Here is a 26,456-nt window from a genome sequence, read left to right on the forward strand (position 1 = left end):
GTAGCTGGTGCACAAGAGTCATTCAATATAGAAACCGCAGTCTCCTTCGCTGTCCTCTCCAATGTGGAAAGTCCGGTAAGAGGTAATCAACTTCAATTTGTTTAATTAATCAGTCTGTTGTGTCTCTCAGCTCTGATGAGCCGTAATGCTGAAGTTGTTTGTTTAAAGCCGTTTAAAGGTATTTCCTAGCTTTAGTAGTGTAGTGGTAATACGAGCGATCATGTAGTGGTGTTGTTTGTAAACACTGACTGACGCTGACTTCACATCAACTAACTGGTTCATATTACACACAAAAATTATCTTTTGCCACCACCTGCTGGCTAACATATGTAATGTAAAAAAATTACATTTAAAGAGACACATATACAGTAGCTATAACACATCTGCACTGCTCTTACACTTTAGTTTAGAATGACATGAACACAAGCAGAGTGATACACGTGATGATTGTATGAGACCATCAGTACTCATGGAATGTCTCTCCTCCAATCAGATTCGAGGACCGGAACTAACTGTTGTGTGTATATATATATTTATATCGATAGATAGATAGATAGATAGATAGATAGATAGATAGATAGATAGATATGATTAAATAAAATAATATTACGATGAAAATGAAAAGAAATTAGAAAGCATGCAAGAGTTATTAAAATAATAATTGTTGAATAAAAAAAACTAAGTTAAACCAATTTTCACCAGCCACTTGATTATGAACAAAAGAAGACTGCAATGGATGCAGGCAATTCAGGGAAAAAATGACAAGGGACGGATTCACACACATAAAGTGTACCCTATTTTCTTATTAGTTTATTATTACTTTATTAGTCTACTAGTCAAGCTAAACCAAGGTTAAGCGACCGGATGGCTCATGAAGTGCTCACCTGAGAAGCAACTTAAGGCAGTATTAAACAATAGTGGAGCATTTTGTCACACTGTAGGCTAGTTAGGATAAGTTGCAACAATGCCATCTGCTATTAAACATATATAAATATTTAAATAGTTCTATATTGATACTTCTCTCTAGTAGACCATTAGACTCTTTGAGAGTGCACACAGTGAGAAGTTGCGTGTGAATATCATGGGAGTTTTGTTTCTGCTCTCAAAACAGGCGCAAGTACTTCCCTAATTGGAGGCAGCTGAGCTGAAATCTTTAATTACCTGTCTGGGCATCGCTGAAGATAATTAGAACACACACTCACCTAAACCACATATCCTGACACTTAGAAACAACACATAGTTAGGGCAATACATCTACACACACACACACACACACACACACACACACACACACACACACACACACACACACACACACACACACACACACACACACACCAACCATGCAAAGGCACAGATTTGCTGCTGTTACAAACAACACACACACACAAACACACACCAACCATGCAAAGGCACAGATTTGCTGCTGTTACAAACAACGACACACACACACACACACACCAACCATGCAAAGGCACAGATTTGCTGCTGTTACAAACAACACACACACACACACACACACACACACACACACACACACACACACACACACACACCCACCAACCATGCAAAGGCACAGATCTGCTGCTGTTACAAACAACGCACACACACACACACACACACACACACACCAACCAACCATGCAAAGGCGCAGATTTGCTGCTGTTACAAACAACACACACACACACCAACCATGCAAAGGCACAGATTTGCTGCTGTTACAAACAACACACACACACACACACACACACACACACACACACACACACACACACACACCAACCATGCAAAGACACAGATTTGCTGCTGTTACAAACAACACACACACACACACACACACACACACACACACACACACACACACACACACACACACACACCAACCATGCAAAGGCACAGATTTGCTGCTGTTACAAACAACACACACACACACACACACACACACACACACACACACACACACACACACACACACACACACACACCAACCATGCAAAGACACAGATTTGCTGCTGTTACAAACACACACACACACACACACACACACACACACACACACACACACACACACACACACACCAACCATGCAAAGGCACAGATTTGCTGCCGTTACAAACAACACACACACACACACAAAAAGCTTTTTCTTTTCAAGAATCTTAAAGCAATTATGAACAATAATGCATTCATTTGTTATACAATAATGACAAGTTGTAAATAAACAGTGTAGTTAAATTCAGCTAAAAATATATATATTTATTATATTTGATGGGACATAAGCTTCCATAAGTAATAACTCTATTATTAACTCTCTATTAAGAGATTGTTACCCCAAAATAAACATTCTATCATCATTTACATCGCCATTTTGTTCCAAACAGGATGTTCTGGACTCAGTCACCGTTTTTTGCCATTGTATGAAGAAAAGAAAAAAAAAAGAAAATAGCAAGAGACAGCATTTGAAAGAACATGAGGGAGAGTAAATTATGACAGAATTAAAAATTTTGGGTAAACTATCCTTTAAATCTAATATACTGTATAACGTTCTCATTCTTTCTGGCATGATCGCATTATCTGATATACATCATGCTGAAGGGGCTGCTTTGAATTTACAATACTGAGGGTGTTGTTCTGCCAGAAGTACTCACTGTTATTCGGGTTGTCTCCAATGATGTGGTGTCGTCCACTCCAGTACCATAGCAGCAGAGTGGCATCTCTGGATCCCGACACAATGTAGCAGTCACCACCAATGTAAGACTCTGAGCGTGCCAGACATGTGACCACGTCCCAGTGCCCGAACACTATCTGCATGAGCTTGCCTGCACACAAACAAATCATCCAAAACAAATGTGTTGATCAGGCCTGCAATTTATCTCGCTACAGTTCAGTGACACCAGTAAAACATGATATTGCCAGTAGTTGTGACCAACATCATTAAAAACATTTCAAATACGTCTTTTTAATGTCAGAAATGTCCCATGACTGTTTTTACCTGTGTCTGAGGAGTAAACGCGGAAACTCTTGTCCCAAAAACCACACACCAGGATGTAGCGGTTATCAGCTGTCACTACGAAACACTGAGTGTTGATCTGAATACTCTGGTCAACTAGGTCAGTGATCTGTCGCTTGTTTGTGCCTGAGTTGTTAGCTGGAAGAAACATGTTTACAGACTTTATTTGGAACAACCGATAAACATTTAGAATTTCTCGAAAGTCTATGTAAAAAAATATATAATTTATTAATCTGTAATAATTTAATAAGCACACTACAAAATTTTAAAAGATGCAAAATCTATATTTTCCAAAGATGTCATAAGATGTGTGCGTAATTAAATAGAATATGCTATTGTATTTAAATATGCGATCAAATAAAGTTGAAGTTTGTGATTTCTATCCATCAGTGAAATCACCAAATGAAATTGCACAAATAATGATTGTTTTCAAACAGGCTTCCCAAACAATACCCTGTCTGCATGTGGTGGGCCAAACAGATTGTTCCGCCTAACTCAGGCAATTGGCAACAGAACAAACTATGTTTTATAGTTTTTTGGTGATATTTTTTGCACCAAAAGCGATTTCACCATAATAGAAGACATTAATTTAAACGTTGGAGTCGTATGGATGATGTTTATGCTGACGGTCTGTGATTTTTGGAGCTTCAAAGGTCTGATCACCATCCACTTGCATTTAAAGGACCTACAGAGCTGAGATATTTTTCTTCAAATGTATTCTGGTGAAGAAATAAAATTATGCACACCTGGGATATCATGAGGGTGAGAAAATTTGAGAATTTGTATGTATGTTGCCTTTGTAAGTCTATTTACAAAAAAACAGATTTTTTTCTCCCCACATTAAAATGTATGTTTTAATGTGATTTTGTCAATTACAAGCACGACTACTGTCAGTCTCTGCTATTAATTATTTTTTACTGAAATGAAAGTCCCTCTGAATTTTAAACTTCTCATACACACCAATCAGAGAGTCCATCTCAATGGGTAAGTGGTGGGCCTGCTCAAGTGAGTATCCTGGAGCTCCTCGAAGACCTGACACACACACACACACACACACACACACACACACACACACACACACACACACACACACACACACACACACACACACACACACACACACACACATGTTGTGTTTCCATGTTTTATGGGGACTTAAATGTCTTTACATAGACATAATGGTTTTTATACTGTACAAACTTTATATTCTATCCCCTAAACCTAACCCTACCCCTAAACCTAACCCTCACAGAAAACTTTCTGCATTTTTACATTTTCAAAAAACATAATTTAGTATGATTTATAAGTTGTTTTCCTCATGGGGACCGACAAAATGTCCCCACAAGGTCAAACATTTCGGGTTTTACTATCCTTATGGGGACATTTGGTACCCACAAAGTGATAAATACACACTCACACACACACACACACACACACACACACATGTTGTGTTTCCATGTTTTATGGGGACTTTCCATAGACATAATGGTTTTTATACTGTACAAACTTTATATTCTATCCCCTAAACCTAACCCTACCCCTAAACCTAACCCTCACAGAAAACATTCTGCATTTTTACATTTTCAAAAAACATAATTTAGTATGATTTATAAGCTGTTTTCCTCATGGGGACTGACAAAATGTCCCCACAAGGTCAAAATTTTCGGGTTTTACTATCCTTATGGGGACATTTGGTCCCCACAAAGTGATAAATACACGCTCACACACACACACACACACACACACACACACACACACACACACACACACACACACACACACACACACACACACACAGTAAAAGTGGTCAAAAACACATTGTTCAAAACCTTCATTCCCATTATTTTCAAAAAGCATGCACACCCTTTACGAAACTTCATCCCACAGACACCTGCCCTGCTGTCAGTGTCAAGTCCACTTCCTGACCCCATTTGGAGACCCACCAGCCAGATTTCCATGACGCTTATTGATTTCTCTCTTTAGTGTCAAGCAGGCCAGAGCTATAGGACCCCTGGGGCAGGCCTACAGGGCAGAGACTGGAATTGGAAGACATTGGGAAAATATGGTGGTCTTATTATGCTCATTATTTTGGGTGACCAATACACACAAGGCCAGAAAGGGGTTGGTCCTTCAGCTGCAGCCATTAGTCGTGTGAGAGAGTGAGGTTGCAACATTTGGTCCAGACATCACTGTGTTTTGCTGTGACAGCTGGGGAGGTGTGAGGTGAAAGGAGAGGCTGTGATAGGCTAATTTAGCCAGTCGCCACAGCATCCGGCCTCTGACCCGCAGGTGAGGGGGGCTCCTGGGAGCGGCTAGTTGGGTAATGTTGTTCACACATGGCCTAGTGGTAACAGTGTGAGTGTGTTTGTGTTGAGTGTGTGTGTCTGATTGACAGTGTATGGTATGGTACATATCAATAGGTTGCTTTTGCATTAAAGGTATTTGACACTCTAACTGCTTGACTGAATTTTCAAAGTGGATTATCATCCCAAATGGAACACTTAAAAGTTTTTTACTGCACGGAAGCATTCGCCATTTAAAAGCGGATGAATTTGATGCTTAAAATGTATACAATGTGTTGCCGCTTGCTTTAGCGCATTAGCCAACCTCAGTTAATTTCAGTAATGAACTAATGGACTACATGTAATGTAGATTATGTAATCAGATTACAAAAATCAATTACTTATAATTAGATTGTATTGCATTTTTCAATGTGCATAGATTACAGTTACTTTCTAAAGGATCACACAAACACATATTGATTACATTATGTCTTAGCGAAGAGGCAAACCAACTGAGAAATACCCCAATAAACCATATGCATTAGCCCGGCTGTGTTTTTTGCCATATCCACTCACCCACTGTGTTATGCCAGCGGTTGACGGCAAAGAGTCGGCTGCAAGTGATGGTGACAACAGCGGGAAGCATCAGATGTGGCAGTGTGTTGGCAGCCACGTGAGTGACGGGAGAGTTGGAGGGAAACTTCAGCACCATGATGACATCCTGCTGCATCTGATCCTTAAACATTAGCGGACTCTGCGGAAGGAAACACTGTTGAACAGAGAAAGCAAAGAAAAGAGGACAGAAAAGAAGGAGGGATGGGAGAGATAGATGAGGAGAGGTCATTAGCACAGAGGAAAGAGATCAGAAGAGTTAAGAGAGGAAAGACTGTGATGGATTAGGAGGAGTCAGGAAGATGAGGCCTTCAGTGCAGCATTGTTTAAAATTAGTTTGTTTTTGTAAAATAAATAAAGAATGTTACGTCCAAACAACATCCAAGATTAGTTTTAAGCAATCATCAACGCTCTTGGACTAGCCGAGTTCTCCTATACTGTAGGTCAAGAATATCAGGTATGTGCGAGAACAGGAGATATATCACCAAACAAAACACCTTTGCAAAAACATCTGTAAATTTTGTCATCATTTTTAGACAAATGAAGAGAAGTTTGTTCGCCCAGTAAGTATGCATTTGCCTTAAAGTTGCCAAAGTTTACTCTTACCACTCTATGTCACTCAAACTGTGAATACTTTTTTGTGACTATAAATGTTTTAAAAAACAAATGGTGTACACTTTAAGAACAGCTTTTGAAAAATTGCTGGATAATGTGTCATGTGATAGTGTTTAGCTCAAGCTGCCACTTTGAATGAGTTTTAATGGGAGTTTCTATACAGAGATATTATGCCTTATTTTATAAAAAGTTACACATGATTTAAGCATTATTTAACAAATGCTTTCATTTGATCATGGAACACAGTTGACAATAAACTTAAGTTCACACAATTTCTTTGCAATTCATTGTAAACTACTTCTGACTGTTATGACAGACACTTAAATGATGTAGAAAAGGATCAGTATTCAAGTGTGGTGATTTATATGGCCAGTAGAGAGCATTGTTCTCCCAGCACAATAACTTTTAAAAGTCACTGTGATAGAGTTGCGTGCTCTCAGAAGAATGTAAAGTCTGTATTTCATGTATTTGTGTTAGGGCTTTTGTATGTGTGTCTCCATGAAATTTGTTGTGTTAACTTGATAAAGCACTAACTACACAATATCTGTGTGCGGACAGTATGCTATCCTCGGCTGGGCATATTTGAAGCATCATACTGAATCACTCTAAAACATGGCTGCAGAAAGTATGGACATAAAACGGTTGTTCTGGGTGTCTGGGAGCTGTTCGAAGGTCAGACGTGACTGCCCTTGTTTTGAAATAATAACTTCCATTACTGCCAGGTAAAACAAACACTCACAAACTGATTTTAATACACACGCACACACATACACACTGTTCTCACCAGGTGCATGGCGGAGCTACGAGGAGGATGTGGCTCAATAAGCAACTGAGAAGGCATCTGTCCAACACTCTGGATCTCAGCCTTCATGGCCTGCAGCAAAAGAGAGAAAGAGAGAGAGAGAGAGCTGCCTCTCAATATCGATAGGCATCAAAGTGATGGGTCAATGCGTTACTTGACAATGCAAGCAAACCCCCCCCCCCAACTTGGCCTTGCCTTGAAGGGAAGGTGGCTTGGTGAGTGTCATAGGGGGTGAGTTTCAAACCCACCCCACCCCTGCCCCCCATCAAAGCCTGCAGAGTCATCCAAGTGTTAGTATGGAAGAGACAAGCCTTCCCTCATTAACGTGCTTCAGTTAACCATTCCCATTTCCATTGCAAGCAGACGTTAACCTGGATTGACGTGTAGCCGGGACTGTGGCAGAAACCTCCCTCTCAGATGTTATTGTGCCAGAGACAAAGGGCAGAAAGAGCACATACACAATGTCTCTGTCTCAAAGACACACACAAATAAAAATACTAATAGTACTAATAGTGATACAGTAAAAATCACAAACAGCATTTTTGCATTCCATTTTTCAAATGTAAACATGTGCTAGATGGGAATTTTTTCACAGTTTTCCATTGTCTTTCTGTTTTTGTCAAGTTAAAAGAAGCTCAGCTTTTCAAAACATCTAATCTTGCATCTTTTAACACAAGAACGCATTATTCCCCCGCTTCTAAAGCGAGTTATACCAAATTTTTATGATGTAAAAGAGTAGTCATACATGGGTAGTTGATGCAGAACATGTTCAAGAACTGTTTTTAATCAACATACAGATTTTAGGTTAACATTTATATGAGTAAGGGAAAGTGTATATTTTAAGTGATGTGACTGGTCACCATTTTAAAAATTTCACAAGTTGTTAACTGTTTTAAATCACTATTTTTAATCACTATTCAATTTAAATGTGGTGTGACAAATGAATTTTTCAAAAGTACAAAATTGCATGTATAAAAAATATAATTATAACATAATAATTACTAAATAATTATACAAGAACTAGCAAAATACGGTTTTAAAAAAATACTTAGATAAAGTTTAGTAAGTTAAATGGAAGGGCATAACATGCTAATCTGTTTCCCAACCCCCACCAAAAGAATTTAAAAGGCAAGAGACTAGAAAATATAACACTAGAATTTAGAATTTGTATTTTCCTATTTAGAATCTAGAAATTCAAATTTCAAATTTTCTGAATCTCAAATTTTAAAGAATCTGTACATTTAACATTTGGAATTTTAAATTCAAACACACAAAAATGTGACAAGTTGAGCATGTAGCTATGTACGGTGTGGTGACATGGATAAAGCAGAAGCTTGATCTAACACAAGAGTCCAGGCTTGAGGGTGAGCTGTTCTGTCTGAGTGTGGGAGGTGCTCCACACAGGAAGGAGAGATTGATGGGATCAGAGCTTCGGAACAGCCGAGGGGAGCTTGTAGGTGTCTGTCAATGTTACTGTGCACAGTGGCACACATTCAAACTCTCCACATCTCTACAGTCCATACACACATACACAAACAAACACAAACATACACCCTATCAATAACACCAACACGTGGTGACATGCGTCTGTCAGTATTATACAACATAATGAAACTGTGAGGGATGTGTGTGAGAGATAAATGAATGGAGATTTACTTCTTTTCTTCCAGGATGGTTGTTGTTCTTGTTTTTTTCAGTTCACGACTCATATCACATACAGAAACAGGCAAAACATAAAAAAAAAACATTAAAAAACGAAATAAAAAACAATACAACTCTGTTGGTACTTTATGTTTTATCCCCCCAAAATTTTTGTTTTGAAAATTATGTCATCATTTATTCATCATCATGTTGTTCAAACCCTGTATAACTTTCTTTCTTTAATAAAACACAAAATCATTCATTTTCATTGCAATTTTTTTTCTCAAAACTATGACTTGAATAGTGAGTAAGGCTTTCAGGCTTTAACATTCCATGAAAGAAAGAAAGTTATACAGGTTTTTTTCTTCTTTTTTCCCCATCTCTTTAACATTAGGTTAAGATTCTCAAAAATAGTGACTAGGCAAGAATCTCTATAAAATAAAAACATAAAAAATAAAGCCACCAATGAAATATCTACTGCCAGTTTGATCTCAAGAACATGAAGAGTTTCAAGCTGTATGTTTTGCCTAAATTATATCACATTTCGTCTGCCTTTCAAAGTTTACTTTCAAATATTTTTTATACTGTAGTATGCTTATCAGATTTGTTCCTTGTTAAGTCTACATGAAAATAAAATTGACCCCATTTACTTTTTTTAATGCATGTCCCATGTCTTACTGCACACGGTTCATCTGTGCAGAGTATTTTACATAAAAAAGGTCTCCATAATCTTTCATCAAATTAACTTGCTCCGCCTCTAAATTGGCTTTACTTTTCGGCTGATGTCACCAATCCCCTCAGCCAACTGACTCTATTCTGGTATGAAACTCCCACTTTTCTCAATGCAATCAATCCTTTTTTCCTTGTTGAACACCCTGTTTCACTCAGAAATGTGTCTATTTATGGAGGTAAAATTGGTTTGCGAAAGATGCATAAGGCACTTCGCCAATAGGAAATGAGAGAAACATAAAATGCTAACTCTAACTGAAATACCTAAAATAAAAACAATTTCTCTTGCCCAAAACCACGTTTAGGCTTGACCCTGGCCAGCAAAATTCGACACAAGCAGAACACTCACGACTCACCGACATCACATTTGGCAACAATTAAATGTCAGTCTGTGCTGCTTTACGATGCTGTCAATCAACTAATAATGCACTCGTATTATAGCTATTTTAGGTGAGGCTCAGGAACAGGGGTCAAGATGTCTACTCAGATAATGTAATCTGATCTGGAATTCTGAGAGAAACAGGCAGTCATGTGGAAAGTATCATTATATTTCTACCATCCAATGCAGTCATGAGAGTGAAGAAAAGAATGAGGGAAAGAATTCCTTTAAGACTTCAAAAGCTGGTGAATATACTCCTACATCAAAACAACGATAGGAAAATGTGTAGGATTTTGAGGAATTAAATTCTATTTTTGGGGGGGAAAAGCTCTGATTATCCACTTTTATGAATAATAAGAAATAATAGCTACAAGAGCAGATTTTATGCTATTTTTTGCACAAACCGAATAATTAAATGTTGAGTCTACCATGCTAAAAAAGCTTGCATGAATTTCCATGTAAGTCTGGGCTGTTTAATAGTTGGTTGACCAGTATATAATTGATAAACTTACTGTAGCTGGTGAAATTAGTCAGTCAGCCAGATCTTTTTTGGAGAGGCTGGATGACCAAAGAAGTCTTGGTTAAGCTAGATACGAAGACTGGAGGACAACAGCACAACAGCATCCCATGCTGTGAACCAGTGACCAAAAAACTAAATTTTCTAGTGATGAGAATGACAGGATCTACATTGACACTGTACTGTTATAAATCCACCTTTGAAAGACTATATCTAGATTCAAAGCTTTAGCGAAGGTTATGTGTGTCACATCCTTTAAACATAACAACATGTCAAAAGAGCCACAAAATCAATTGGTTGCTCATCACAGCTTTGTAAAGAAAAAGAAAAACATGCCATTTACAATACCATCACAAACAGATATCTGTAACCCTTAAGTGGCAGTTCATTCCTATTTTCCACTTTAAGCCCCATGTTTTTTTAAACTGATAAGAAACACATGCAAAAGATAAATGCTAACTGTCACTCCCTAAGCAACAAGCCACGATGCTTTGATGGACACAAACATCCATCATAACCTGTGGGGTGTCAATCACAGCTTCAACTTTGGGGTTTGGCTGGATGAGAACTCAGTTTTAGAGTGCAACTATTGAAAGTTCTGCATTTGGAAAGCAGAATAATCATAGCAACAGGTTATGGATTGAGTTAAATTTGATCATAATGTGTTTTGTAATTTTCTGTTATCCCTAGTATAGCCTACTTGCATGAACAACAGTTGGTGAATTGGAACATGTAGAATGTACAGTTCGTATTCACATATTGAGGAGGAATGCCTTGTTGGAACAAGAACTTTGAGTTGGTTAAGCCATTTTATGTGTGTCTAAATATTCGTTTGAATGTCTTCAAAGAACAGTCAAAGCTCAGCAATTCCATGGATGTAATGTTGCATTAGCAGTCCAGATCTTTCCATTTACCCAGCAGTAGGACTTTTATTTATGCTTATATCTGAAGTACAGTAAGACCTGTTTATACCATAGGACATACTCTATAGCGCCACCACCATGGATTGTTGGATTTCAAAGAAAATTGTTATGCATTAGCGACATCATATCCTGGTATCCCAGTTTGGAGAAAATGCCACCTATAGCTCAAAAGAGAACCTACAGTTGTGTGCTGACTCTAACCTCAGGAAGTCTCTTTTTAACTCCATGGAAATGTCAGTTGAGTAGCTCAGTGAGTTAAAGCTAGTTGGTTAACATGCTAATTATAAGACATTTTCTCTTTTTAGGCTAGTTGATCATAATGCTATCTGTATGTAACATTAGCCTTCCATGCTAATAATTTAGCCTACTAACTGTAGGGTATTCTACAGAGGCGGCGGCAGCCGATTTTGCCGGGGCTTCAGCCCCTAATGTTTTGAGTGTAGCCCCGAATGTATTTTGAAAAGTTGACTGACAAATATGAAACCAGACAAAAGCCTATGTAAACCCCCGAAATCATAAGTTGCCTTATTTCATTGTGCTTTTGCTTTGCACATACTGCATACAGCCTGTAAAAATAGACATAGGCATAATCTAGCCTATAGAATAAGTTCCTTTGCTGTCGGTAGCCTATGGGCGACTCCGTTTCTTCCTCTCTGTTGAATATGCAGCAGGTAGAGGAGGAGCTTGCACAGTCGTTGACATCAACTAACGTTACTTAGTGGCGAGTTAATGGCAGTTAGCAGGATAGACAGCAAAAATTAAGCAAATGAGGCTTTGGGGATTTTTCCGAAAGAAGTCAGTGGGTAAAAATTCACATTTGTTTTTGTCCTTAAAGTCTGAAGATCATCATCTAGCTGGCTTTCACACACAGTAGTCTAAACCTCAAGAGATGTAGCCTCTAACCTCCTTGTATAGAGTGACGCAACTTTGTAGCTCTTCGTTAGCGCATCTACCTCTCGCGCTGGAGACCGCGGTTCGAGCCCCGTTCGGAGTGAACTTTTCTTGTTTATCAGGTGTTGTTTTCGCTAAGGATAACCAATAAGCATTAACATAAAATGTATGTGTGACTTGTTTTAAGATATTAGTTTGTAGGAAATATACACTTTGATTTGATTAAATTCTGGCAGCAGCAGCTGTGCCAGAATCAGGCATGCAAACTGGTAACAATTAATCAGTCACTTTACTTTAGAGAAAGTTAAAAGTGAAACATTGTTTATCTCAATGATCCTAATGAAAGGATTTTGACAGATGAATTATTCTCATAGAGATGATGAGAATTATATACAGTTCGATGCCATGATGTCAATGAACTTAGACTAAAGTCATTCATGTATTGCTTTAACTTAGGATCTTATACATCATTTTGACTATTTATGTCAAAAAATATAAATTATTTATATTCAATATTTTTTTACCTCACTTTACTCACTATAATATAACTCTTTTGTGATGACTTTATTGTAATGTACATGAAAATTCAAGAATCATGATAGATCTTAGGGCAATCCCACTGATCTGCTCTTCCCAATACATTTTCTTCAATGGTATTAGTCTACAATTTGAAATATGTAGCACTTGATGAATTAGTTGTTTGAAGCTGATTTGCAATAAGTTATGTGCTGTATCTGTTCTTTTGCATCACAGATGATTCAGGGAGGAGAGAGGATGAGTTAGTCGAGGATAGTACTAGAGTGGAAGATTTAGGAACTGTAGAAATAGGCCCAGCCAGAGCAAAACTCAAAGAATACCCTCTCACCAGCTTTGGACTACAGGGAAGTGGTTGCTAGTGTGAAAATAAAATTGTCTGGGCTAAGCCCCGGATGTCCTTCAGTGCTGGAAACGCCTCTGGTATTCTATCTCCTAAGGCTATATGATTGCAATGCTATGCGTAGGCAACATTAGCTTAGCATGCTAATCGATAAGTATGCTAATTGGCGAACATGCTAATCAATGCATTTGTAAGATTTTGTGACCATAATACCCTATGTATGCAATGTGATCTAAGCATGCTAATATGTTAGCATTCTAATTGGTAAGCATGCTGACTAACGCTTTTGACTGCTCACTCTAAACTTGCCATTTCATTTTTGTCTTTTTGAGATGTGTAAGCTGTTTGGCCCATCTCTCAGAAGATCAGATGAACCCTGGTTTGAATCCCACCTCTTCTAGTCTTAAAAATGTATCACTGTTATACCAGAGCTCATTGATTTGTGCTTAATACATGTCAGAAGGCCCCATGATTGCTGCTTGCAGCTATATTTTTATCCTTATTTTTGGATACATAATTTAACCTGTTTACTTGCAGATGTCGCTAACAGCCTCACTATTGAATTGTTTACATTCACTGAATGCAAGTACTATCAAATTCTAATTTAATATTGATAAACTTTATATTATTTGAAATAATATTTGTAATATAATATTACAAATGTGAATATATGACCAATGTTTTAAGATAGAAATGTTGCAGTGACAGTCGCTATCTCAATATCTGCAATAAAAACATGCAGAAATGATCATTAGTGACTGATAAGTAATGCACGAGGAGTGTTGTACTCAGGTTGCATATGATGCATGTCAAACATCTTTATAGCGATACTGCTGGCATGTTTCTTTTCACTGTAAACACCAATTTTCCTGCAACACAGTCTTCCCAACTAGAGTCCAGCGAATCCATCATCAACTCCTACCATTTTGATTAGACTCTGGAATGAGTTATGACCCTTAATTCCACAGTTTGACATTTTAAGGCTGTAATTGCAGTGCTTAATGTCAGAGCTGATGATGCACCTGTCAGTGGGGAATGAATCAATAGCCTGAAGGTGACGGTCACATATGTGAACGAGATACCAGACAAGCCTTCCTCCCTCTCTGGCTCATGTCTTCAGGCTGAGGGACCTGGTAAACAGTAACAAATGGCGATTGGGGAACAGCCAAACTTGAGGTCAATATAGATTGTAAATGACGTTAATCCTTCAAAGTTCTTAGCTCAAGGGGCATTGTTCAACTAGTTGGACAAACAGTGCAAAACAAAATTCCTTTTCGTATTTGAACGTCAAGTTGTGGTCAGCTTTCCTTTGCATTTGAAGGAATAGTTCACTCAAATATTAAAATTATGTCAACATTAACTTACTGTTGTGTTGTTACAAAAACGTATCCCTTTCTTTCTTCAGAGAAACACAAAGTCCCCTTTTACGTTCATTACTGTTCATTACGTTTAAGACACTGCCAGAGGTGCGGCAGGCAGTAATGCCCAGCAGGTTTAGACAGCTACTTGTGCATCTGAGCATTATATGCAAAAGTGTGAACAAAATACTGTTAAAATTTTTGGGTAAACTATTCCTTAAAGTAGCTGAATGATATTTACCAGATTCTTGGATATCTTAAAAAAACAGTATATACATTATTAAGATATCCAGTAGAGGAAAGAGTACTACATATATATTTTCAGAAGTCAGAAGTCCACATCTGTCAAAATAAAAGCAAAGCCTCTGGTTACTCTATGGCTAACAAACCTTGATGTCAGCTAATATTGCACTCACAGTGCTGGACTGCTTGTGAAGAAATGGCCACATGAAATTGTCTGGAATGAAAGCTTTCTCCATATTGTTTGATAATTACCCCCCACCCCCCCATTCAGTGTGATTTGCATAGTGGTCACTTGACAAATAAAGGCAGTTCTGAAAGTGACAGTAAATAAATGACTTGTTTTGCAGACAGCAGATGGTGGGTATCACAGGGAGCGGGAGAGATAGAGGGAATGAGAGCAAGAAAAAGAGAGTGAGAGAAGGAGGGAGGAATGGGGTATACACTGCAAGAAAAACACTGCTGACCAGCTGCTGCCGTGGAATTGGAATCATATCCACAAATGCAATCAAGTCATTTTCAAAACTTCCACCAGTCAATAAAGAGCATTGTTTGGAAAATCAATAACATTGATATACATCTTAATGATGAATAAAATTTAAGTTGGTTAGCAGAAAAATAAATAAATACTACGAGAAATTTTATTTCACATAAGTGTTTATTTTATGTACAGAATAAGACAGAAATGAATGGTCCTGGATGCTGATTGGTAAATACAGCATTCCATAAGTGCACAAAATACTGTACACAAAATAGTAAGACATGATATGAAATACTCGTTCACCTATATACTGTATATCACTGCACAACAGTAGTGAATCATTATCTTTGTTGCAACACCAGGGAATTCTAATGTCTTCTAATCAAAGACTATACTTAAAGGGGTCATGACACAAGGAATACAATTTTCCTTGATTTTTTAAAATATAAGAAGTAATTGTACTATCAAAACATACTGTAAGTTTCAGAACTCAAAGCTTCCTCCTCACTGCAATAATAGCAGCTGTTGAAACCAAGCTGCCAAAATGACCCGTACTCTACTTCCTCCACATTGAGATGTCACACTGTGGCAGACATCTGCATCTGACCGCCTCCACAACCAGTGGTGTCGGAAGCTGTACAGGCGTACGCACTGTGCATACCATAATCACTAATACTGACCTGAGAAATATATACTCTCAGAATATTTAATCAATCATGAAGTTTGTCCCGTATTTCTGTTGGCTGTTTAAAAGAACTAATGTTGCCCAGTTTGCAAATTAATACTTCTTTTGAGTCTGTTCTTTTCAGTGAATTGGCCAAACAGGCTTGCAAAACGGTCTCAGGTGATTCGTGATTCGGTACAATTTGTTCGGCGTGCACTCTCACTGAATCATTTGGAAAGGTTTCTCATGCAGTAAAACAGTACAGTGATATTTACGAACACAGAGAACAAACAGCGCTGGATAAAGTTGAAATGTCCCTACAATCAACTGAAACCAAAGGCTGTCTTTTTGAGAGGTAACTTGGAGAAACTTCAGCTAGTTCTGTGTCATCTGAACAAGGGGCTAATTCAAAACTAATGTGTTTTTGCATCCACTAGTCCTGTTTTTCCATTTTTTTCCATGTTAACATTCGCTATATGAATGTCTTTTGACAACTGTGTCACATTTCTCTGCATTTTTAGCATCTCTCATGGGAGCACTGCATTTGTAGATGCTATCAAGTTAAAAAGAACTTCTTCAACTGATAAAAACACGTCTTGAGATACCTGCGTACTGCTCTATTCGTTGTGGTGCATTTTCTTTTTTTTTTCAGCACGAGACTGTGTTGGTTCTGAATGGTTACTGGAAGAAATGCTTTAGCCAGTAGTTACATGAGCGTTACTTATACTCGAGAAAATACAAAAAATTATTCTCTCAAAGTCACCAGAATTTAATTATTTGGTATTGTTTTTGCAAAATAAAATTATAATAAAAAATCCCAAGGGAGCATGCCCCGTATCCCTGTACAAATAAAGTTCAATTAGGCAGATTTAAATAAATCCTGCATGGTGCCCATGTCCACAACAACACACTACTTTACCTTCAATAGCCCACCCAGTAGTGGTGAGCAATGAGATAGCAAGGAGAGAGCAGGTAGGAGCAGTGAGCCAATCATAACAGTTGTCTTAAAGAAGAAACAACACCAAAACCAAGCATTTCTGACAGATGGTCAGAATGAGGGTGTAAAATGACAGTTTTAGACTTCTATGTTTTTTGTGCAAAAAACTTTACTAATAATATAAGTGAACATTTTAAAGGAACATACCAAAATAAAAAGGCATGTCACGAACCCTTTAACAAAATGTCTTAATAAAACAATGCTTTAAAGTTAAAACTTGTGTGCTTTTTATTATGTAGTAACCAAGGCTTGACGTTGACTTTTTGGCTCACCGGCCACTATGGCTAGGGGTATTCCAAAGTCCACTATGCCACTAGCCACTCAGCATTTTCATTAGGCCAAAATCCTCCGGCCCACAAAAAGTGATAGAACTTGTAAATAGTCTTTCTTATGAATTTTTATTTTTTTTTTTTAAAATAAAATATAACATTTGTCAAATAAATAATTAAATAGCCTAAACACACTTAAAAACCTTTAACTACAACTTTAACAGTTAATAAATCCATGGAGTACAAAAGGATATGTTAGGTAGATTAAACTCTGTCACCATTCACTTTCATTGCAAAGTTTTCCATAAATGGAAAAATACATGAATATTATTTCTATTCAAGCATCAAGATAAAGATACATAAATGATGGCAGGATAATTATTAACAAAAATGAAGTCTTGTAGATTGGTCCTTTGGTTAGTTTGGATGATGATTAAAAAACATTAGCTGTGGCAACCCACTGGTGATTTCTTCCCACATTTGGCAGATGTTAATGGCAAGCAATGGTAGTAAGCCTTTAATAAAACCAACGAGGCACTGAAGGCCATGCTGTTTTGTGATTATAGTCACAGCTAAACTGGTGGCAGGAACTCTGTACACTGTGTGTCACCGGTCCTACTCGACCCGCCCCGAGTGGGATTCGAACCAGTGATCCCCAGCATGGGAGTCAGACGCGCTAGCCTCGGTTGTTAATGCGACTCTTAAGGCAAGGAGAATGAGGTTTACACACTGCACAGCTATCAAATACCAGCTGGCTACCATTACATGTGCAACACCACTCTTTGTCTATGACTATATTCAAAATACAGCACAGCTTTTTGTATCTTATTGCTTAAATAGTTTTTATTTATTTAGCATAACAGTTATCACTAATTCAGGGCTGAAATAAAGATGCAAAGTAAACTAAATAAGTAAAGTTTGTCAAGACAAACTTTGATGTTGTCTGGACAAAGCCTGGTCTAAAAGTTAGACAGACTGATAGATGGACAAATAGATAGAAAGACAGAAAGCCAGAGTGTGACAGTTATAGTATGTTGGCTTTGTCAAGATAAGTCGAGCAGCTGAGTTTCTCTTTTTCAGAGGACATATTTGCATGGCAAGATCTAACTTACACATATTGACATTGTCTAAAAGATATTCAACAGACATTTTTACAAGACATCAAGGGGCCTGAATAAATAATACATTTGTGAAAGTATCATTTTAAAAACATAACACACTTATCTTTAGCTATAATGGACACTTCAGCCCATTTAGAGGTGACATTTATTAAGGCCTCAAGAGGCTGTGCCTTACAGTGATTTCGCCACGTTAAAGGGGGTGTTCATAGACACAATTCAAAGCAGAGTAAATTCTGTGAAATGCACAGACATGAATAATAATAACTGAAAAAAATAATTCTTCTGTCAAGTAATATAGTTCACTAATCACTGTAGGCAGTTTAAGATTGCTAAGCATCTTGGCACAATTAATGTAGAATGTGCGTTCACAGGTGTGCACCTAAAGGTTTTTTACAATGGTTTTGAACTGATGTATCTAATGTATGAATAGCGTTTTACCACTCTACTAACATTGTCAAATTACGAAAAACGAAAAGTAGTGTTAGTCACGAACTGCTGTTTTGGCGGTACTGTTGTCATGGTGATGTTGCCAAGAAACTTACCTCACATAGCGGGGGATCGCTGGCGAGGATGTCGAGGTTTACAGAGCCCTCATAGGTCAGGTGGTGAAAGACATTGAGGGCGCGTGCAGCCTCAGGGCCACGTTGCTTGTAGCCAAAAATAAGGTCAATCCACTGGTGCAGCTGACATGACACAAACTCACTTTCCAGGGCCTGTCAAATAGAGTGGGGCAATTAGAGGTGAAAGGTACACACACACACACACACACACACACACACACACACACACACACACACACACACACACACACACACACGTTGGTCTACCTATCATTATGAGGACTTTCCATAGACATAATGATTTTTATAATGTACAAACTATAGATTCTATCCTCTAAACCTAACACAACCCCTAAACCTAACCCTCACAGAAAACTTTCAGCATTTTTACATTTTCAATAAAACATAGTTTATTATGTTTTTTAAGCTATTTAAATTATGGGGACACTAGAAATGTCCTCATAAACCACGTTTATAGCATAATACCCTTGTAATTACCAGTTTATAAACAAAAAATTGTCCTCGTAAACAACACATACCCGCCCACACACACACACACACACACACAAAGTTGCAGACAGAACCACAGACAAATATACAGTCTGGGCAATGATAATTATCTATAATATTAATATTTAGATAAGTTATTACCTATAAATATATATATATATATATATATATATATATATATATATATATATATATATATATAATATTCACTATATATTCACTACAAACAACACATTAAGTATCTAAATTAAAAGTTATCTGCATTAAAGTTACTTGACCTATAAATACCATTGTTTCCTGTTGCATAGTGATGTAATGTCGTTGGGTGCTATACTTTAGAGACCCCCCCAAATAGTGCAGTTTAATTGGTAGATTTGAATTTAAAGAACAGATACAGTAACTGTAGAGAAGTAGAGAAGTGTGAATATGAGTGAAAAATAAAAACAATAATACGAAATCTACTATTGCCCCTAGGTTAAGTTAAACCGATAAAATGTTTTTTATTACTTGCAGTAAGCACTCCTCCCATATAAAAAAAAAAAAAAAGGAAGAAAAAGGAAAAGAAAATGTCCAGTTATGGGTTCCAAATATTCGTTACTCTGATGGGGACCTAAGTACCACCTACTAAGTGTTATTGCTTATAGTGCTCAACAATGTACAAAATTGCTTTATTATAGGTATCCAAAACCTTAGAATGTTTGTCGTACTGAGATAACAAATGAATTAAAAGGAAAGAATGAACAAAGAGCACAGAACAGCACACAAATACACACTCTCTTTCCTTCACAAGCTCTCATATTCACAAACAAACTCAGAGCCCCGCTGTTGGAATTTACACACTCACTCTCACATCAGGAATAACAGCTATTACCAACAGAGCAAGCCGTGGTGCGTAGGGGCTGAGTTACCCCCAGGGCATGTCATTACAATCGAAAGTGACACATGCAAAGATGGGAACACAAGTGAAAGAAAGAGAGGAAGAAATGGTGGGAGGGGAAGGGAGAGAGAGAGAAAGGGAACACAAAGACAAGAAGGGAAAGAGGGGATTAAATGAGACAGAGGGAAAAAGAGCATCAGCAGAAAGAGAGAGAAAAGCAGAAAGAAAAGACAAGACCTAAGGACAAAACAGAGCTGTAGACTGTTTAAAAATGTATGTGTTGCTCAACCCCAATAAAAAAATACTCTTAAAAATCATTGAAATTCCAGTCATTCCAAAAATGTTGCAAATCATATTAAAAACATGCCCAAAATGAGGTTAATATTGTTGAAAATGGATGTACAGTAAAACATACCCACAGTTTGAATGAAAGGGATAGTTGCGGTCATAATTTAGTTATCCTTATGTCCTTTCAAACCTGCATTATTTTCTTTCTTATGTTGATATTTTGTGAATAGTTTCTCATGCATCTTGTGAAAAATCCTCATAGATATCAAACCTGGCACATCTTTGCCGTCCATATGTGAATGTACGCAAGCGCAAATAACATTTGAAAGCTGAAGTGAAGATTTTCAGCAAATAATGCTTTAAATTTGAATTTGTTTCTCACAAAAACCTATTCCATGGCTTCAGAAGTATTGTCTAAATGTGTGCAAATCATATCGACTGCTTTAATGGTGCTTGATTGTCAGTTTTGGAGTCCCCTTTCTGTCCTTGTTTATATAGTTTTATCAACGCTGAAATTTTTTCGTATGAGATACCTTGCAATTGTGTGGCTGTGAGTCTGTCATATAAAAGTCCCCACTCCGTTGTACGAGTTGGTATGGCCCAACTAGACAGCGGTGTCACATGGTACCTGTTACATTTCTCAGGGCTGGCCAGGATGCATGAACTCACAGGGTGTGTCTTGTTCAGAAGACTGCGTCCTACGGAGGTCACATTTGTCGGCTGCATACGTCATCGAGACTGTCCCATTTCAGAAAAGCGAGTAGGACACTTTGAATGCAGCCTTCAAATGCTACATACTTTCACAGGAATTTGAAGGACGCATGAGGTGTATCATTCGTTTGCACTCACAACCCACAATTCTTTGCTTCAACGGAAATAAAAGAAAAAAAAAATATGATGTTCAAACACAAGTAATGTAAATTCCCTGAGTGCAGGGTATATAATATGAATAATTATATTAATATGTAATTGAAATAAATTATTAGATGAAAAATACACCTTTAAAATCTATTTTCTTTTCTCTTTACATCATTATAACTCATGTTACCTTCATGTTACATTCCATTTCCGTTTGTCCTATGAAGGCAGTCTCGTTTAAACGAGGCTTGTTTAAAGGAGGACACTCGAAATACTGCAGCCTTCAAAGGATGTGTCCTACCTAGCACACAGCCTTCCAAATGAAACACAGACACAGTCGTTCATTATTAATGGATGAGGATTTTTAAAAATGCTTTTATAGATAATGCTGAGGTGGATTTTCATTCACAGGTATAAATCCTAACAATTATCTGTTTTTATTAAAAATAACTATACAGTGTAAAATGTCTCTAAATGGATATAAAGCGTTCTTAGATTTGGTATTGAAGGGTCAAGCGCCCCCTGCAGGAATAAAACACCCAAGACAATTTTGGTCTGTATGTGTAACCCATACAAAACTCTCGTATGAATTTAGAAAACATGAAATATATCACAAGTGTCATATGTGGAGACAGTGAAGATGTTAAAGGTGTCCATAGGATGATGGACAAGCGGACAGAAGTCCTAGAAAGACACATTCTACAAATGGGACAGGGTGCTCCATTAGTCATCCAACAACAAACTAGTAAGTTTAATATTTTTAGCTGTGGTGAATTTAAAGTGATGAATTAAAGATGCCACTTTTTGTAATGTTTAAGCGTGCTGACAGCACATGGGGCATTTCAGCGACAGCTTTGCTTCTGTATAAATTCACCATATTCAACAATAAATGTCAATTTTAATCATGATCAGACTTTAAATTGCCTGCTGTAAAGCAATTTTCCCGTTATTATGCATACCCAGCAAACACAGAACGTTGTCTCAACGTTGCCAACCTTCGACCGATGTTGTGACGACATGGCCAAAAGGCTGGCAATTTGACATTGTGTGATGAAGGGTTTCACCACGCTGTCAGTTGGGCCACCTGAAGCAGATCTGCTGTGATTCATCGAGGATATGGGAGTATTGCTTTTTACTTCTGATTCAGTGAAATAAAATAGTGAAGAGTAAGAGTAAATAGTGAAACAAAACCTATAATTTGGGAGTTAAAATGTGTCACATGTACCGATGTAATGTTTGAATTGTTTTATTGTTCAAATAAATGAATACCCAGCAATTCAATTTTGGCATTATGTTTTATGTGAATTTGTGAGACGTTACACGTCCCTGTTATTAATATCGGTGTATCTTAAAGTGTCAATTTATGATTTGTTTTGTGACGTTTTCAGTAGGATGTCACAATGAGCCGCTTATGTGGAAATGCAATTAAGCCAAAAACATCAGTTGTAGCAAGAAGTTTTATGTATGTTTGAACGAATCTTCCATCAAATAACGTGTGAAAATCTTTCCTTTTTTATTTTTTGGAATGCAGACATGACATGAAAGCTATCTACTATCCATCTAACAGCTGAATGGGACAGCCATCACAATTAAAGCAAACATTCAAAACTGTCAATGTATTATAAACACAATATTAATACAAGGGAAATAATACTTCTAGATTTCAGCAACTCACCAAACTGAGGTGTCCAGAGTGAAGGACTCATTCAATGAGGAGCTGTAGCACATTTAATTTGGTAATGACACATATTTCTCAATAGTGACTACACATCTGGGCTCAGAGAGATATTTGACCAGCCAACAGGGTATTGTGGATAACCTTAAACACCAACAAGTTGATCAGAAATTGGTCTTTCAGGAGACTACAGTATACTGTCTTTCTATTCTCAAATAAAATAATTTCTACTCAGATCAAGTCTGACTGTATTTTATCCCTTACAGAAGTGTAATGGTTATGAGGGAGGCAATCATAACAGAATGTTTATTTTATAGTACCAAGAATACAAGTGTGGAGTCAGGAACATAGTTCAAGTGCTGATTGATGCCAAAGTAGTATGTTACATACTTGTTTGTATATATATATATATATGTATATATATTTAGTTGAAGTCAGAATTTCAGATTTTTTTCAAATCGTAATAGTCATTTTTCACGTTATGAATGTCGTGACTATACATTGTGATCAGCTGAATGCCACTTTGGTCAGTAAAAGTACCAATTTCTTTCTATAAGAGCAAAACTGTACATTATTCTAAACAATTGGCCAACAGTGTACAGTATATATATATATAGTATTATTTTTCCTAGGATCATCATGGACATTCAGTGACAATGGAAGCATGCCAGATATTGGAAGACAAAGTTTAACTATTGTAATTAACTTTTTTTCAAAAGTTTCACAAAATTGCTTGCAATTTTGCAATTGTTAACATATTTGCTTGCCTTTCAGAGGACAACATTGTTCAAAGGTCAAATGGTGCTTTAAATAACAGTAAGTAATTGTATTTTTTGTTCAAGCATGTCAATCTTCTAAACAGAAGTCAAGAAGTTACAATCTGACATGAATATATTTCCAGCTTTTTATCCTCAATAAAATATGGTAAGTTGTTGCCACTCACTGGCATATAGATGTAATCAACAGAAATATTCACTAATTGTATCAGTAAACAAATCTGAACAGATCTTTTTACTGAACACATTCAAATGACATGAGGGTCACTGAGATGAACCAAAATCCCCACCACAAGCTTTATGCAGAGCTAATTTGGAACGGCATGAGCACAAACATGTGGACTGGAACTAACTGTCATGTGATGCAATTTTACACTGATCAGCTATACATTAATCAATGTAAGTGCTCTTGTTTTGTTTAATGTACTGTACAGCTGGTATTATAACACTAAGGTCGACATTTTTAATTTTACAGTGACCAGCTATTCCACATATTTAGGATGCCTCATTGGACCTCTTCTCATCATAAATAAAAGTAAGTAGTAAGAGACATGGCCAGCATGTGCTCTGACATGTAGCGCTTCCACTCTTCTCACTATCATTTTCTGTCACTTCTGCAATCTCCTGTCCCATCAAAGGCCTAAAATTAAATTAAAATATGTTTAAATGTCTCAAGTTTTATGTGCAACTACGGCTATACTGTATACTATGCAGCACTATACTAATGTTATGTGTTTCTTTTTCAGCTGTCCATTCATCAGTCTGAGCTGCCAATAAGGAGAGGGAGACAATAACTTGAGTATTTTAGGTTTAAAGGTTGTACATATTTTAGCTAAGATATTATTCATTAAGGAATATTGTGGGGTAATTTAAGATTAATCAGCAGCATTTGTAACCATGTTGATTATCACACAAAATAATGTATTAACAAAACAAATGTTAAAATCAAGGTTACAGTGGAAGTGAATGGGGCCAATTTTTAGAGGTTTTAAAATGCAGAAATGTGAAGCTTATCATTTTATAAAAGTACTTGCATTATTTATTCTATTAAAAGTTGTGTATTATTTGAGCTGTTAAGTTTAAATCAACAAGTTTTTGGGTTTACAACATTACATCATTATGGCAACAAACTTTAAACAGAAAAGATTAATCACACTAAAATCATGTTAACATGCACATTGTTCTTTTTGAAACTTCCATTTTAAGTGCCTCACTGTAACCCAGAATTTTACTTCTTTTAAAGAAAAAGAGGGACAAGTCTAAATTAATTTCTGTGTTCAGAATATTCCTTTAATTTGACCTAATACGCTACATGTAATGCAGTTACAATAATTACAATACCATTGTAATATTTATTAATAAAGTTCATGACCTATGACCCTGTGTTGCCTGTGTGTTACTGTCTAAAGTTGATTAGAATTGATTTATTTGTTGTTAAACATAACTTAGAAAAAAACCACGTTAAATATTAACAATATAATTTTTTTTATTACATTATTTGTTATTTTATTTTGAGGCATTGTGTGCGATTACTGAAATATAGTACCCATAATATATACAAGAACAGGAAGAAATAATGGGTAATCGAGTTGTGTGTTGCAATGGCATTAGTAATAAACAAATGTGGCTGGAACGTCGTCTCGCGGTCGCTGAATGTTGCGCAACAACGTTGCCACAGCCTTCTCACGTCTTACATTTCTACGTGGACACAACGTGAAGAACACGTCTCGAACAACGTTGCAATGATAAAAAGGGAACATGGCAGTAACATTGCCACAACGTAAGTGTGTTTGCTGGGTAGTCCACAGGTTTATTTGTAAGGTGTTGTGGACAGTATTTAGAGTCTGTTGCTGATTCTTTATGTTGGGGTGTCTGACAGAACAACGAATTGCTTTAATAAACTGACGCAGAAGAAAAAACTGTTTAATGCCATGAGTGTCTCTTATTACCTCCCTTGTGTGTGTGTGTTGTTTTCTTCTTATAGGGCTTCCCTTAGCATCCACATATCCCCCAGAAATACGTCCACTTAGACGTTTAGACAATTGCTATATGATAAGCATTTTTTGCATCAGTGCTGTTGCCTAATAAGAAAAAATGCATAGAATTGTTAAACCGGTAAAACACAATCTTACTTTCAAAAACTCACACGCGGCATCTCTACATTGAATATACTTTTTTATTTATCTGTGCATTACATTGAACTGTTATTATGCATTGTGTTGTCATGAAACATTACGCCCCCTCCCCTCTTAATGTTCAAACCAAATCTAAGCCATTGGTGATGAGTATGGTAAATAATGACAGACATTTTATTTTTGAGTGTACTGTCCCTTTAAAAACCAGACTGAGATTTTTTCCTCAATATTTGTTAATTATCCCAGCTTTTGTTAAGATACCCCCAAATCAGTCATTTTGGACAAGTACAGAAATACATTTTGGGAACATTCTGTCAGTTTTAGCTGAAAGGAAAATAAACCCTGAGACCTGGACAGGTTTTGCATCAT

At 37.0% G+C, this 26,456-nt stretch overlaps 1 protein-coding gene across 1 annotated transcript in view; it reads right to left on the reverse strand.

Annotated features, from left to right (window-relative positions):
- LOC127631541 (neurobeachin-like) overlaps nucleotides 1-26,456 on the reverse strand; it is a 351,059-nt gene that overhangs the window by 6,186 nt on the left and 318,417 nt on the right. The window contains exons 48-53 of the mRNA XM_052109693.1: nucleotides 18,951-19,121; nucleotides 7,304-7,393; nucleotides 5,869-6,061; nucleotides 3,971-4,042; nucleotides 2,993-3,148; nucleotides 2,649-2,819 (exon numbers count right to left, since the gene is read on the reverse strand). Of these exons, the coding sequence (XP_051965653.1) occupies nucleotides 2,649-2,819; nucleotides 2,993-3,148; nucleotides 3,971-4,042; nucleotides 5,869-6,061; nucleotides 7,304-7,393; nucleotides 18,951-19,121 (853 nt within the window). The remainder of the gene's footprint in view (nucleotides 1-2,648; nucleotides 2,820-2,992; nucleotides 3,149-3,970; nucleotides 4,043-5,868; nucleotides 6,062-7,303; nucleotides 7,394-18,950; nucleotides 19,122-26,456) is intronic.

The sequence above is a fragment of the Xyrauchen texanus genome, chromosome 38 (genome assembly GCF_025860055.1).
Source record: "Xyrauchen texanus isolate HMW12.3.18 chromosome 38, RBS_HiC_50CHRs, whole genome shotgun sequence".
In the NCBI taxonomy this organism is placed as follows: Eukaryota; Metazoa; Chordata; class Actinopteri; order Cypriniformes; family Catostomidae; genus Xyrauchen; species Xyrauchen texanus.